Source organism: Ovis aries, chromosome 10 (assembly GCF_016772045.2).
Source record: "Ovis aries strain OAR_USU_Benz2616 breed Rambouillet chromosome 10, ARS-UI_Ramb_v3.0, whole genome shotgun sequence".
Lineage (NCBI taxonomy): Eukaryota > Metazoa > Chordata > Mammalia > Artiodactyla > Bovidae > Ovis > Ovis aries.
In genome coordinates, this window is record NC_056063.1 from 54,392,227 (window position 1) to 54,408,465 (window position 16,239).

The window sequence follows — 16,239 nt, forward strand, 5'->3', positions numbered from 1 at the left end:
CACCTCTACCAACTGAAAATTTATTTATCCTTAAATCTTAGAGGCCACTGTTTCATGAATCCCTTCTCCATGTTCCTAGCTGAACTAGCTTGTTTGAACCTTGTGGGCGTTTTTGTTTGTCTGCTTTTTAAGCTGTCGGCTGCAGTTAAGAACTGGTGCACCCAAATATTTTTTTTTTTTTTTTTTAACTTCATCCATATGGACAGTCTCTACCGGAATCAAAGTTCCAGAAGGCTCAGTGATTTCTCACAGTGCTTCATGCTCCTCAGTTGCTCCACTTATATATATTAAGCCAAATGACCAATCCACCCAGTATGATACTGGGAAATAACATCACCAAAAGTTGTCTATTTCAGTCTTCCTCCAAACAGACACTATTTAAACCCTGTTTTAAATCAGTTTCTATGTGTTTTTACAATAGACCCTTACCAATAATTTCTTTGCAAGGATTTTCAGGAGTGATGGGGACTCTGCAGGCTGGACATTGGCTATTATTCTTCAACCACAAGTCGATACAAACTGAACAAAACACATGGTTGTTGATGCATATGACAGGCTGGCGTACCTTTGAAAAAAGAAACACTACTTTTAGTACAGGGCAACAGTCGTCACCAGAATCTCAACAGGTTTAGCTTAGAGCAAACAAACCGCTGCTTTAGAGCACGGCAGTAGGTGCTTTAGGAGGCCATATCTAGTATTCATAAAAACACTGCTTCCGCTACCACACTGTTTCTTACACACGTGTAACAGTTACTAGCTTACATATCTGGTCATAAAGATGGAAACGTTTGATACATTAAGAAATGGTTTTATTTTGTTCCAAATCACACTTACTGCCAAAGAGAAAATGCATTTTGTTCCATTAAGACTGGGGCAATTTTTCTTCAACTATTCTAGTCAAGGATTATAAAATGTCAGATCTAGAAGGTTCTTTGAAGATTATTTAGTCTAGTCATCCATATGATGCTTGAAATCCTTCCCTCAATTCATTCCACTATATTACAGAGCAATAGCAATCAACAATTTAGCACTGATGTCTTACAAGAATGCCCTCAAAACCAGAGGCACGAAAGTTGAAACAACCCTAAAAGACATGACATACACTCAAGTGGTTTATAATCTAAATAGCAAACAATGCTGAGAGAAATACTGACGTACATCAAATAAATAAATCTTTGACTCAATGTAATCAACTACAAATACTTTACATTTATATTGTCTTATATTTTACAATGAGTTTCCCATGCATATCCTCTCTCTCTAATCCCGAAAGATAAACAGTAAATATACTTTACAAATAAGGAGACCAAGGTGAAAAGATCAGGTGGCTTGCTCAGGGTTAACGACGTAGGTGTTTTGTTTTGGCTGTGTGTAGCCGTTATATCAGAAAGAAAATAGAAGAAAGAAGCTGATTTAGTTTTCTACCTGACTTTATATGTTTGTTTACATATTTCTTATAAATTTGTATTTCTCTCCCCTTTTAGAATGGAAACTCCGGAAGTGCAATAACTTCCTTCATCTCATTCACTTTTGAATCTCTTGTACCTAGGGACAGCCTAGTACACAGCAGGTACTCAATAAAGGTTTGTTGAATAAAGTAATTGCTATTAAGACAGTATTTAAAATTCCACATATTTGGGGAACTTGCCAGAGGGAATAATGACTGAATATTTTTCAAATAGCACAAATGTAACAAGATAAAACAAAAAATAGAAAAGGACACAGAACGGTTTCACTTTATTTACGTAGTATTTTTACCGTGGGACTCAAGATACTCTATAGCCATTTTCAATATTTAGTTCTAATAATAAAAACACTACCACTGTGGAGTCCTTCTGCAGCAGGGCCTAGAAGATCAAGGGAAAGTGGAATGAGTAGAGGGAGAATGAAAGGCAGAACCACCACAAACCACTTTTCACAAACATCGATGCTGCTCTCTCTCTGCCTCAGAAGGATACTGAGTATCTTGCTCACTAATTTGAAAGGGGTCCCAGCTCTCAAAGAAATCACAAATATACAATGATCCATGCCAGGCAGGCAGTCATTTTAAGTCTCCGAGCAAAGAGCTCTCTGGGTTTAGTTTGGCTTTCCAAACATTCAGACGCTCCCTTGATTATGAGCACTAACAGAAGAAAACTAAACAGAGAAGATAACTCTGCACAGCTTTAGACTTCCTCTTGGAGAAATACCAATTCTAATTCATTGAGTTCAACTGATTTGGTAGGGCTGATTAAAACACAGACAGACAGACTTTCAAACACAGTAAGACCATGAAACACAGCACTCCTTCCAAAGCGCTCCTACCAACAGCAAGGAGTGAGTGCTCATCTGGGAGGTACTCCTGATCAGGGTCTCAAGAGGCAGACAAACCTGAACTCTCTCTGAAGGTTAGTTTTTCCTAAAAATTCATCTGTTTCTAAAGTCCAGACCATAATACATTCACGGGTGTTTTAATCTTATCCGTAAGTCAGGAAATGTTTTCAGAACAAAAAATTCTCAAAGGAAGTACCAGGAAGATACTACTCTGCCTATCCGGTAGCTTCCCCAAACACAGGCATACACACACACACACACACACATACAAGCACATACTCCATGTTCCTATAAGGCTCCTGGCAGGATGTGTACCCCCCAGTTAAGATGGCTGGTTAATAGTTATCTCCTTGGACTTTTAGGGCAGTGAGTTTATTTCTGTTTTTGGTCATTAACTCATCTGAAAATGAATGAAAGTCAATGCTCAAAACTTAAAACTGTGCATATTAAGAGGATTCAAAACACTCTTCCACTCTGTCTAGGCTTCCCTCATTAGAAGCACACATCTAATTGGCATTTTCTAAGTAAATGCTCTCATAACAAAGATTAAATATCTCCCCAAACTAAAAACTTCCCTGGTAGCTCAGCTGGTAAAGAATCCATCTGTGATGCAGGAGACCCTGGTTTGATTCCTGGATTGGGAAGATCTGTTGGAGAAGGGATAGGCTACCCACTCCAGTATTCTTCAGCTTCCCTGGTGGCTCACCTGGTAAAGAATCCACCTGCAGTGTGGGAGACTTGGGTTCAATCCCTGGATTGGAAGATCCCCTGGAGAAGGAAACAGCTACCCACACCAGTATTCTGGCCTGGAAAATTCCATGGACAGAGGAGCCTAGCAGGCTACAGTCCATGGGTCGCAAAGAGTCAAGACACAACTGAGCAACTTTCACTGCAAAAAGGAAGGCCTCACACGTGGTGGAAATCAAGAATTCTGCTTTGGTCTGTTAAGTCTGTGATACCAACCTGGCTTTTAAATGGATAAGGCAAGGTCTGAGGATCACTGGCATAAAAGATGGCATTTAAAGTCATAGCACTGGAGAAGATCCCCTGCATGGGCAGAACAGTATATATTCCAGCACACAGAAGAAGAGGAAGACCAACTGGCAAAGGGAAATGAGGAGGAGGGGCCTGTGCTGGAGGACAGGAGAACATGGTGTCACACAAGGAAGTTTGTCAAGAGTGGTCATGCATGTCAAATGTTGAAGAGAGACTGAATTTGATGTGGACAGAGAAGTGACTACAGGATTTAACTGCATGGAAGTCACTGTGGTCTCTAATTGACAAGCACTGTTTCCAGTGCATAGTGGGGATGGAAACTTGATTTGAGAGTGTAAGACAAGGAAAAGTGAAGAAATGAAGACAGAGACTACAGGCAGGTCATCTTTCATGTTTTGCTGTAAAGCAGAGAACACAACATGTGGCCATGGAAAGGAATGATAATGCGAATGGTACAGTAAAAAAAGCAGATATTTGTTAATGATGGAGGAAGACAGGGAAGGATCAGAGCCATAGATAGCAACGTTGCTAAGCAGTCAAGAGGGGAATGAGATCCAAAGCACAAGCAGGGAGATTGTGGCTCATATGGAGTGAGGTGCTATCTTCCAACTTAACAAAAGGGAAGAAAAGACCAAGGCTATAAGAACAAACACAGAGGATGGAAGATCTGTTGATAGAAAGATGAGAGAACTCATGTTCCAACTACTCATATTTTGTCTATCAAATAGGAGGTGAGATTACCAGCTGCAAGTGGGAAGCAGGGAGGAATATCAACTGGAGAAAATAGATTAAAGCAATTATTTTGAAAGATAAGAAAGTACATTTACTAGGGTCATGTATAGAGCAGGATGGTCAAACACTGTTGAGTCTGTGAGTGGCAACGATGACATGAAAAGGCTGAAGTAACACTGGAGGAGTCGCTGTGATAAGGAGGAGCGGAAAGATGTTCACAATCAAATTACAGGAGGTGGCACAGCTGCTTTCCCTAAAGTTTTGTCCTGGGACATCTTATCTGACAAAGTTCTATTTTCTCCAATCTCATGTATTACATAGTGTTAACATCTTTTCTACAGTAATAGTTCCTGAGAAGCCTCTGTAACTGGATCTCAGTAACTGGCAGAGCTTAGGCTTCAAAAGAAACCTGGGGCAGACTCCAGCTCCACAACTTATTGAGCTGCTTGACTTTGGATTAGCCCGTTAGTTAAACAATGTCATGTTTCCTGTTCTGAAATATATCGTTTAACCTAGTACACTTTTCATTCAGCTGTTAAGATTTAATAATATAAAGATGTACGCACAGAGACTTCCACTTAGCAATTCCTCAAGAGAAAAGAAAGAACAGGAAAGGAAAAGAAAAAAGGGTGGGGAGAGGGAGACAAGGACCACGTTCACACGCCCAGGAGCCAACTCCATGTAGGGATCTTAAAGCTGCCCCAACCATAGTATGCCCAAAGACAAGCCCAGCCTCCACACATTCACCCCACTCCTGCACTCCCTCTTGTCTAAGTTAATGGCATCTCCACCTCATCCCTTGGTCTAGAATACTCAGAGCTGTCTCTGACTCACCCTTTTTACTCATCTTCACCATCCAATCTGGCACCAAATTCTGGTATCATGTATCAGTCTAAAAGGCCAGGGATTTTAAGATATATCCATATCTTATGTATCACCAGGAAAAAAGGATGAAAAATGTAAGATACTGGAGTGGGTAGCCTTTCCCTTCTCCAGGGGATCTTCCCAATACAGGGATCAAACCCAGATCTCCCACATCACAGACGGATTCTTTACCAGCTGAGTCACAAAGGAAGCCCTGTAAGATGCCACGGCTTATAAAATACAACCAGACTCCAGAGATGGTATAATGTAGGGGAAAAAAGTATACCCCCAAATAGTCGAAATGTAGCAAACCTACCACTAAATGTTCTTTTACTTACCATCTATCCCTTCTTTTTCCATCTTCAACTCAATGAGTTCAGGTTCCCCTTCTCTTACCCCAGCTACTGCAATGTCCTCCTCCAAGCATCCTTGCTGCCACATGTTCACTCCTGTCCACCTCTCATATTGATGCCAGAGCCACCCAGCTACAATACGGAGGACTGCTCTCCTGCAAAACAACCTTTTCCCCCTACTCACAGTTTTGAGTACAGCATCCAAAGAATAATGCAATCTGCTTCTTAAATGGCCATTTCCTTTGATCCATTTCAATACTGGACAAAACCAATACTTCAACCACACAGATATATACCTGATGTTCATCAAAAAGAATATGAAGAACAGAGACTTATTATTTACTGGGCTCTCATTTTTTAACTTGACATGTTCTGCTGGCCTGCAACTTACCCAATCAAAACAAAATCCTTCCCATCTTTTGAGACAAAAATCAAAGTTTACCTCTTCTGTAAGGCCTTCATTAATCTTTTTTAGAATTAATTGGGTCCTTATGGAATTCTCATAAGGGCATTTCTTATGCACTGATTTAATGTTCACTGGACTTGGAAAATTGTTTATATCCTGCTTTCCCTATTAGATTTTAGGCTCCCTGGGGGCAGGGGCACTGTCCTGCTCATCTTTGTATCTACCACCGACAACTTATACAATGTACACTCTAATATTAATATAAGTGAATTTTGATGTATTAAAATGAAAGGCTGAGATAATGCTCCTAAAAACATCTCAAGAAGCAAAAGGTCAACAGCCACTGCCAAATTTTGAAAAAGTGAAAGTTTAACCTTTCCATTTAATTTGCCAAAATGATACAGAGGAACAACCGCAGGCAGACTACTTGGCTCTGTCAGCTGAAAGCTGCTGGCAATGTCACCCAAAGGAGAATTGTTTGCACTGTCAATGCCCGGTATTATCACCACCATTGTGTTGGATTTTGAAACAGCTGACTGCTTCATTTCTTTGAACCATGTACTTATCAGATGAAGATTTATAGACAATGGTTTAAATTTACTTAGCAGAACAGGAACTGATAAACGAGAAGGAACTCCTAGAACAAATTACTTGTTATTTATTTGACCATAAATTACAGAAACAAAATACAAAGAATGTAGCCCTCCCTCAGCTCCTGTCCACCCATCTCCTCTACTCAGATCCTGCTATATATAATAGCAAAACACACACACAAATAATTTCCTTTAATAAGATCTTCTCAAGATATGAAATAGTCATAATTTGCCTATATTATTAGACTTTTTATCCTATTTACTCTTAAATGAGATCTGTGGCATTTACATAGTAAGCACTCATATGAAAAAAACATGCAAGACAACAATGGCAAAGACAAGTGGCATGTACAATTCCAAACTCATCTGGAGTAAGCATGCTGAAGTGGTGTGCCAGGGTAATGCCCAGTGAAGCTGGTGAGGAGAAGAAGAGAGAGAAGATGAAGGAATGTGTGAAAAGAAGGCTCTTCTCTCACTGGAAGGGGCCTAAAGAGGCAGTCCTAGGTAAAGAAATATTAGCCCAATTATATATAATTCTACTACGTAGCGTCTTTTATCTGAAGACGTTTCAGTTTTGAGAGACTTTACCACCAAAAATCCCTTTCTTAAAAAGCAAATATCTGGAAGGAGTCATGCCTAAAAGTGCAGCCCGTTAATATCCATCCTGTGCTTAGTCACTCAGTTGTGTCTGGCTCTTTGTGACTCCGTGCACTGTGGTCCACGAGGCTCCCTGTCCATGGGATTCTCCAGCTAAGAACACTGGAGTGGGTTGCCGTTCCCTCCTCCAGGTGATATTCCCGACCGACGGACTGAACCCAGGCCTTCTGCACTGCAGGCAGATACTTCACTGTCTGAGCCACCGGGGAAGTCCAAAATCTATCCTGCTGGCTGCTGCTGCTGCTAAGTCACTTCAGTCGTGTCCGACTCTGTGTGACCCCATAGACTTCCCTAACAGGAGTTACAGAGGGGTTTAGCGCAGGGTTTGTCAATTTTGGCACTACTGACATTTTGGAACGAAAAGTCTTGCGTTGTAGACAGTTGTCCTATGTATTATAGAATGTTTAGCTAGCAGCATCCTGAGGCTCTGTCCACTAGATGTGAGTAGCACCGCTCTGAAGACAATCACAAATGTCTTTCAGTTCAGTTCAGTTGCTCAGTTGTGTCCGACTCCACGACCCCATGAAATGCAGCACGCCAGGCCTCCCTGTCCATCACCAACTCCCAGAGTTCACTCAAACTCACATCCATCGAGTTGGTGATGCCATCCAGCCATTTCATCCTCTGTTGTCCCATTCTCCTCCTGCCCCCAATCCCTCCCAGCATCAGGGTCTTTTCCAATGAGTCAACTCTTCACATGAGGTGGCCAAAGTACTGGAGTTTCAGCCTCAGCATCAGTCCTTCCAATGAACACCCAGGACTGATCTCCTTCAGAATGGACTGGTTGGATCTCCTTGCAGTCCAAGGGACTCTCAAGAGTCTTCTCCAACACCACAGTTCAAAAGCATCAGTTCTTCAGTGCTCAGCTTTCTTCACAGTCCAACTCTCACATCCATACATGACCACAGGAAAAACCATAGCCTTGACTAGACGGACCTTTGCTGGCAAAGTAATGTCTCTGCTTTTGAATATGCTATCTAGGTTGGTCATAACTTTCCTTCCAAGGAGTAAGCATCTTTTAATTTCATGGCTGCAGTCACCATCTGCAGTGATTCTGGAGCCCCAAAATAAAGTCTGACACTGTTCCCACTGTGTTCCCAACTATTTCCCATGAAGTGATGGGACCAGATGCCATGATCTTCGTTTTCTGAATGTTGAGCTTTAAGCCTACTTTTTCAGTCTCCTCTTTCACTTTCATCAAGAGGCTTTTTAGTTCCTCTTCACTTTCTGCCATAAGGGTGATATCATCTGCATATCTAAGGTTACTGATACTTCTCCAGGCAATCTTGATTCCAGCTTGTGCTTCTTCCAGCCCAGCGTTTCTCATGATGTACTCTGCCATGTAAGTTAAATAAGCAGGGTGACAATATACAGCCTTGACGTACTCATCTTCCTTTCTGGAACCCATCTGTTGTTCCATGTCCAGTTCTAACTGTTGCTTCCTGACCTGCATATAGGTTTCTCAAAAGGCAGGTCAGGTGGTCTGGTAGTCTCATCTCTTTCAGAATTTTCCTCAGTTTATTGTGATCCACACAACAAAATGCACTTCCATCCTACTGAGAACTGCTGGTCTGGGAAATGTACACGAATTTCTCTAACAATGCAATGGGGTTGATAGTATCAAATTAATTTGCAGCCAGTGGAAACTGAGACTCAAGGAAATAATGATACGTGTTCTAACTGGCGGAGCCAGCATTCGACCACCATTAAACATGCAAATTGAGTGCTCTTTCAATTAAGAAATAGTTCTTTCTTCCTGAGTGCAAGTTTAGTAAACAATAATCAGGGAGTAAGAAATCGAGGAAACACACCTGAAAGAATCAACTGGGATCAGCAGGGGTTGCAGAAAAGAGATACAGTATTAATGGAGGTGATGGAAGGGAAAAAACTGTAGATAAACTTTACCAACTGGTCTGGCAAATACATTTAAAATCAATTTCTCTGCTCTTCAGTCACCTTTACTAGAGACTAGAGCTAACCTTTCTTTTCCCTTCTCTTGCACCAATATCAAAACTTCATGGGTTTCACTAGAGGAGACCTATTACAGAAAGACTGAAGAACAAAGCTGAGGGATAAATGACTGTAGGAAGAGCCTACCTTCTCAACCTTACAAATTTGGCAATTTTTAAAATCAAAATTCCTGGATTGCTCTTGCTATGTTGCAAGAAATCTTTGGCTCTGGGCCAGAATTTAGGACTAGAACTTTAAAACTGTGTGATCCTGAGAACTAAACTACTTAATGCCTATTGGTCTGGGTCTCCACTTCTGTCTGGGTTTGAAAGAAAGATAATACACCTCCCCTCTCCCACCTTTATCCCTACCTAGAAGGCTTTAAGGATAAACTGGAATCTTATTTGTGAAGGAAATTATATGCCAAACTTGAAAATTACTAGAATATATCAACATTTTGAATTAATTTTTATTATACTCTATGTGAAAACACATTATTGTTATACTTTTCTGGAAGTATCTGCATTCTTGAAGCTTATTTTAATCTAGATAAGGGGAAAAGAGCAAAACTTATACTCCACATGGCTTTTTTTCAAAGCAAACTTCTTGTGATGATTATGTACAAGGCTGGTTCTTAAATCCACTCTTGGGAACTGAGGGGCAATCAGGACTCAAACATGGACTCAATGTACTGAGAAGGATGGCTCGCTGGCCAATCAACAGCCCCTATTGAGCACTGATTAATGAATTTAGTCAACCGAGAGTCAGGACGCTAGGTTGCTAAGGTGTTACCTCTAGCCCTATCTTTTCAACCTTTTAAATCAATGATATGTGTAGAAAGCAAAGCAAGAAGTCCTCCCTGAAAGAAGGGTTCTTTCCCATAGTATTCCCAGTGGAAAAGAGTCTATCCAACTACTGGACACATCATAAGAAAGCTAATTTCATTTCTGATTATTTCAGCCAGAAAGTTTCCATTTATATTAAGTATAAATCTTAATATTGTAGAGCTACACAAAGTTTGATTCTCTTCCAAACGAAAATACTTTTAATTATTTAATGAGTTGCTATCATGTCTGTTCACTCCAACACTATTCTGTTCCATCTATATTCCAATCTCAATTTCAAATCCTTTCCAAATGATTTCAAATACTTCAGTTTATGTATATTTATCTTAAAGGATGGTACCCAAATTTGGATTCATACTCAAATGAGACATAATTGGATATGCTATATCAATGTTAAAGGGTATTAGAAGTCTAGTCGCTTGCCACTTCTCTTGAGAATCTCCTTTGTCCTTTGATTAAAACCAACTGCAGTCCACATTTGGCTGTCACTCATGGCAAAACGCAGAGTCAGTCAATAAAACTATTACGTGCAACAATTTCTTTTCACAGCTTGAATCCTAATTGAAGAGATAAAAGCCTGGAATTATCTAGAGATAAACTGGTCTGTCTAATTGTGGCAGCAGTACCAAAATGTCACTTAACATATCCTGGGCTGTATCATTTCAGCTTGCTGGCCTACTAGCCCAAGGCACAGGAAAAAAATTAAAGCGGAATAGGCCAGAAAGTGTTATATATGAATTGTCCCACAGGGTGTACTTCACTTTTCCAGGTCACACAGAGCTCTTTCTTACAATATTGGCAAGGTTGCTAAACACTGAACAGAGAAAATCCACCTTTAAGACTAAGGTAGAGTTGGGGGTGGCAAATGCAAAATGTTTAAACTTTTCAATTTTAAGTACATTTGTATTGAAAAGGCAAAGCATTAACCACATACATATTTGGGCTATCTCGGACTACTGCTCCCCACCATTCTTCACTTTCACCCACTTTCCAAGCAGCAACTATCTTATCTCTTCAAATTCAAAGTCTCTCCCACCCCTATTTTCCTTAAGTAATATGCATCTTTTTTTTTTTTTAACAGTAACTCTTCGAGATAATGGCCCCTGATTCTGTTGAAAAATAAAAAATGAAGACTTGTTACCTCTGTAAGGGACAAATGGCGAGAACAGCAAAAGATGAGGCCTATCCTGGAAGGGCTTGAAGGCAGACTCCAGAGGTGGCCAGAAATGTGTGTGTCAGGGAGATGGAAGGCTGTCTCCAGCACCCCATAAATACTGGTGTGGAGGAGAGGCCGAGTAGCACAAGCAGATCACATTTGCTTTAACTACACAAAAGGCAACAGGAGTATGGAATCAACAACAACAACAAAAATCACTGGATGTACTGTGAAAATTTCCAGAACAAACAGGTCCTACTCTTCTGGAAATGTAAATCTTCATCAACTGAGTGTCCTGGCCTCAGGAAGCAATTGGGAGGAGCAGTGACTGAAAAGGTTGGTTTCCTCATTTTTGCGGGTTTGTCTGCCTCAGTGCCCGTAACAAAGGTTAACATTTCTTAAATGATTAAGTGTCAAGATTCACACTATGTTTGTATGTGCTTAGTCACTCAGTCATGTCCAACTCTTTGCGACGCCATGGACTGCAGCCTGCCAAGCTCCTCTGTCCATGGAGATTCTCCAGGCAAGAATACTGGTTGTTATGCTCTCCTCCATGGGATCTTTCCAACTCAGGGATTGAACCCAGGTCTTCCGCATTGCAGGTGGACTCTTTACTGTCTGAACCACCAGGGAAGCCCTAATACTATTATCATTCCCACTGTACAGATAAGGAAACTGCTCTTAGGGACGTTAAGTAATTTGTATAAGTTAAGTAACTGGTATAGAATTAGTTAAGTGGAAGACCTGGATTAGAACTTAGTCTAAATACAGTACTTGGGGCTGTCAACCAATCGCACCTTTTTGTCTCCACAGTAGATATAAGAAAATGTCTATTTACAAACCATTAACCTTTTGTTATTAGATTTAATTCTAGAATACAGCTAACCAGTATAGGAGGGGAAAATTCACCAAAAGTGTCTGCTGTTATGCATGAGTTCATCTGAGTTTTTGGATGTAACTTACTGAAGACACAAATGCTAACCACAGAGGTTCAAATGCTGGAGATTCTACGCCTTAGTTTCCTTATTTGAAAAATGGGGAAACCAGCCCTACCTATCTCACAGCACTGGTGAGAGTGGTAAATGAAATAATAAAATGCATACAGAAGCATTTTGTAATCTGCAAATCACTATATTCTATTAGTTATCTTTTTTGTTAAAACACAGAAAGCAAAGGTATGGAAAAAATCAACCAGGTAGAAGACATCTTCAGCATAGCCTATTAACTAATGGAAACTAGATATAATGTGCACAACTACAACCAAATGAAAATTATTTCCCAAGGATATTTTATCAGCCTTTTAACAGGCTACTGTTGGGAGTAAATTCAATCAGAAGTTAACCTGTGGAACTTCAAGTCAGGAGCCAAATGTAGACTTCAGCAAACAGAAACATCTTCTCCTCCTCCCAGCTACAAAGGTAGGCAGTAGTAGCAAGTGCCAAGCTCAAATAACCACCCTCCAAAGGCCATTCTTAAGCTTTCCAGTCAGAATTGATCAAGCTATCTCTATATTCTCTCACAGCATCTTTGCTATTTCCTTGGCATTTCATTCTGATGCATATCAAGAGCTATCAGTTTCTCCCAAGCCTGACTTCCTACTACTCCCTGAACTCAGAAAATTCACCTCGACTTAAAACAGAGGATTAGACGATCATACTGACTGGCACTCAAATATTTGCTCCATGAAATAACTGCATTTCCTAACGCTATGCCTGTGGCTGCAGTTTCAGTGTGGGGCGTAAAGGCAACACCTTCACCCATTCCCCACAAATGTATAAACAATTCACCGTGGGGGGTGGGGTAAGTTTCATTTGGACCTACATCGTAAAACAATATACTCTTTTAAAAACAGAACGAGAGGCACAAATGGAAATAAAGAGGAGACAAACGCATGAGAACCTTCAAAACTCCGTTTCTAATTCAAAACTCTTACAACTTTCTCCACCTGGTTTCACAAACACGGTAGACAGCTCTTGCATCCCAAGAGAGAGGGTATTCTACCTCGTGGCTGATCCGTTCTTGGAATTAAAGATCACATCTCCCATTCTAAACGTCATTCAGGGGAACGTACTATTTACTTTTTCCAATTTTGAACCCAGAGCAAAGGCCACTCTCAAGGCCGAGTGAAGAAAATTATCTTGAAAATGGAAAAGCCTCCCCAGCCAGCACCGAAGGCCCAAGAACAAAACACTCTAATTCGTGCAGGGGACGAAGGAACCGTCGCGAGGCTCTCAGAAAACGTGATTTCAGCCGCGATGGGGTGGCACCGGGGGGCGTGAAATGCGGGGATTCATTTCTGACCAGGCCTCCTTCGACGCCGGGAGTCACCCGACTGAGGCCACCTTACTTCCCCACCCCAGGCCGCTGTCATCCTCCTCCGAAAGGCGCACAGATGACCCCGTGAGTCCCGACTCGTCCCCTCTGTCCCCCGGGGACGCGGCCTCCCTGGCCAGAGGAGAACGCAGGGTCGGCGTCCTCACCTAGCCCGGCGCCTCGCGCCGCGTCCCCGCCGCACACCCAGCTAGCCCTGGGCTCCGGACGGCCCCTGCACACCCAACCCCGATTAGGAGCCGTGTCAGGCATCACCCATTACCTTCCCCAAGCAGATGTGACACGTGATGGGCAGAGTGAGCGACAATGTAACGTTCTGCACGGTCTGAGCCATGGCAGCGTTCAGAATCCCGCCAACACGGAAGTCCCGCCGACCGCGGCTTCTCCCAGCGACTGAGGCCGCGCGAGGCCGGCTACGGCGGCCGGGCAGGGCCACGACGCGCCCGCCGCGGAAACGAAAACGCGCTTTCCTAACGCGCGGCCGCCGGCGTCTGGTCCCTTCCTCCTTTCCTTCCTTTTTAGCTCGAAAACAAACTTTCCTCTTTTGGGGAGCTGCAAAGATTCCTGAGAACGGGAAGGAAGGCGGGTTGCTACGGGCGTCGAAGATCTTGAAAGTTTAAATGAAAGTTTGATTGGTAGCGAGAGGAGAGAAAATGCTGAAAGGCGATTTGAAATCCCAGGATCTTTCCCGGAAGATGGGGAGTTGGGGGAGAGTTTTCCACCTAAAGATTAAACCTGACAGTCTGCAAACGCGGCGCAGTCAAAAACGGAAGAGGAAAGACACTGTCTCTACGTTTGAATTTTTCCAAACAACTTTGTGCGCTCAGCTCTCTTTGCATTCTTAAATGATGTAATGTCACCTTAAAAACGACACGCGGTGGTTATCTCATTTGTTTCAGAAACGTTTTGGGTACATTAATCGCTGCTCTCCGTGAAGACATGCTTTCACTGTTGGTTCTCCTGTAGTTTCTATTTGAAAGAGACTTAACGATCAGAGCCGTGGACTGTGATTTACACCCACATGTGAGAAGCTTCTAATAGTGTGAACCATCCACACTCCTCTACAGCAGTCGCACAAGCGTTTAATTCTTCATTTCAGGCGCCTGGCTGGGAATGAAATGTACCCCTAGGCTGTTAAGCTCTGAAGAAGAATGTGAGGCTATAAATTAGCACTTCCTACCAATGGGGCGGGGCGGGGCGGGGCGTGGGGGGGGCAGTGAATCTTAAGTATAAATAACAGATTTGGAGTTTAACTTCAATTTAAGGAAGAGCCAGTGTGCTCAATTATGTAAACAAATGCAACCTGTGAATAAGGAGGTTTAGAAACAAAACTGTAACTACTTTTAGTACTCTTTGCAGGGGAGAGCAGTATAATTACAAGAAGCAATCTCATGGTTAAAGGGATTCTGCACCTGGACTGCAAGGTAGAAATCCCAGCCTGAACAAATTCCTGGCTGTACAGGCTTTTATTTGTTTAACTATTGTTTAACCCCTCTGCTTCTTACCTTCCTCATTGGTAAAGCGTGTGTGTGTGTGTGTGTGTGTGTGTGTGTGTGTGTGTGGTAAATGAGGTAAATGTGTGTTTACTATCACCTCTATTAAAAAAAACAGATAATCATGAGATTGGAGCAGCCAGCAATTCACTTGAAGCAGCCAGTTCCAGTTCAAAATCGACTAACAAGTGACAATGAAAATTCTTCCATACAGCTCAGTAACTTAATTTCCTAAGAATTGGAGACCATCCCTGAGCTTGGAATGGAGATCTGAGCAAAATAGTCACATTGTTTGTCTGTTTAACAGCCACTTTTCCAGAAAGCCTGGGCTAAAAGTCATTTGGTTTGGCTATTTTCTGGCTGTTTGAAGTCATATTCAATGGGGTCTAGGCTTCACATGTTTTGCTAATGCATCTTTCGTATTCCTGGCTGTAGGTTAAGGCTTAAGAATGAGAAAGATCCAGGTCATTACCTACTGTCATTCAAGGTTTGCCTTTTCCCCATCTTACTGTGTTCTTCCTTGTTCTTGTCACCTTGTTTAAACCTATCATGGTGTTTTAGTACCTATCATCCCCACAATCTTGAATGGGATAAAGAGCTGAGAATATTCTGTCTCTCCCACAGATCCCTGGAGACTATGCAATAAGAAGATATGTTGAAGATAATCTGAAAAAAAAAAAAAAAGACTTTTCCAAAGCTACTAGGGAAAGTTCATTTCTTATTAATCATCCTGATGATTGGTGTCAATACTGTCACAAAAATATATTTAGAAAATAAAAACCTGCATTTTAAGTAGAATGATTAAAGTGAAAGTGTTTGTCACTCAGTCATGTCCAACTCTTTGCAACCACATGGCTTCTCTGTCAATGAAATTCTTCAGGCAAGAATACTGGAGTGGGTAGCCATTCCCTTCTCCATGGAATCTTCCTAATCCAGGGACTGAACTTGGGTCTATCACATTGCGGGCAGATTCTTTACCATGTGAGCCACCAGGGAAGCCCCAGAATATTTAAACCTAAACCATTTCCTGAAACTCCAGTACTTTGGCCACCTCATGTGAAGAGTTGACTCATTGGAAAAGACTCTGATGCTGGGAGGGATTGAGGGCAGGAGGAGAAGGGGACGACAGAGGATGAGATGGCTGGATGGCATCACTGACTCGATGGACATGAGTCTGAGTGAACTCTGGGAGTTGGTGATGGACAGGGAGGCCTGGTGTGCTGCGATTCATGGGGTTGCAAAGAGACACTACTGAGCGACTGAACTGAACTGAACTGAAACCATTTCCAACAGCCCTCCGCATGTCAGCTATCATCATCATAGCTTCTGAATGCTCTTCTAGTGCTCTGACCATGTAGCTATTTCTATGCTAAACTAACTTTATTACATTTTATTATAGTTGTTTATGTGCTTGCCCCCACAACAGTTTCTTGAAGTCTGGGATTGTATTCAGTTTATCTCATATCTAGTACTGAGTGACTAGTCCACGAACCATAATATTTTCATTAGCCACAAACTAACTTTATGAGAGACCCGGCTACCTTAAGCAT

At 41.9% G+C, this 16,239-nt stretch overlaps 1 protein-coding gene and 1 long non-coding RNA gene across 2 annotated transcripts in view; one reads left to right on the forward strand and one right to left on the reverse strand.

The window, feature by feature from the left end:
• OBI1 (ORC ubiquitin ligase 1) overlaps positions 1 to 13,565 on the reverse strand; it is a 40,995-nt gene extending 27,430 nt beyond the window's left edge. Inside the window, exons 1-2 of the mRNA XM_004012192.5 lie at positions 13,459 to 13,565; positions 430 to 565 (exon numbers count right to left, since the gene is read on the reverse strand). Coding sequence (XP_004012241.2) covers positions 430 to 565; positions 13,459 to 13,530 — 208 coding nt within the window. The 5' untranslated portion in view covers positions 13,531 to 13,565. The remainder of the gene's footprint in view (positions 1 to 429; positions 566 to 13,458) is intronic.
• An 81-nt stretch (positions 13,566 to 13,646) lies between these two features.
• On the forward strand, positions 13,647 to 15,487 carry LOC121820455 (uncharacterized). Its single transcript, XR_006060997.2, has 2 exons — positions 13,647 to 14,349; positions 14,556 to 15,487. It is a non-coding gene; the product is annotated as an uncharacterized LOC121820455 (long non-coding RNA).
• Positions 15,488 to 16,239: the final 752 nt, after the last annotated feature.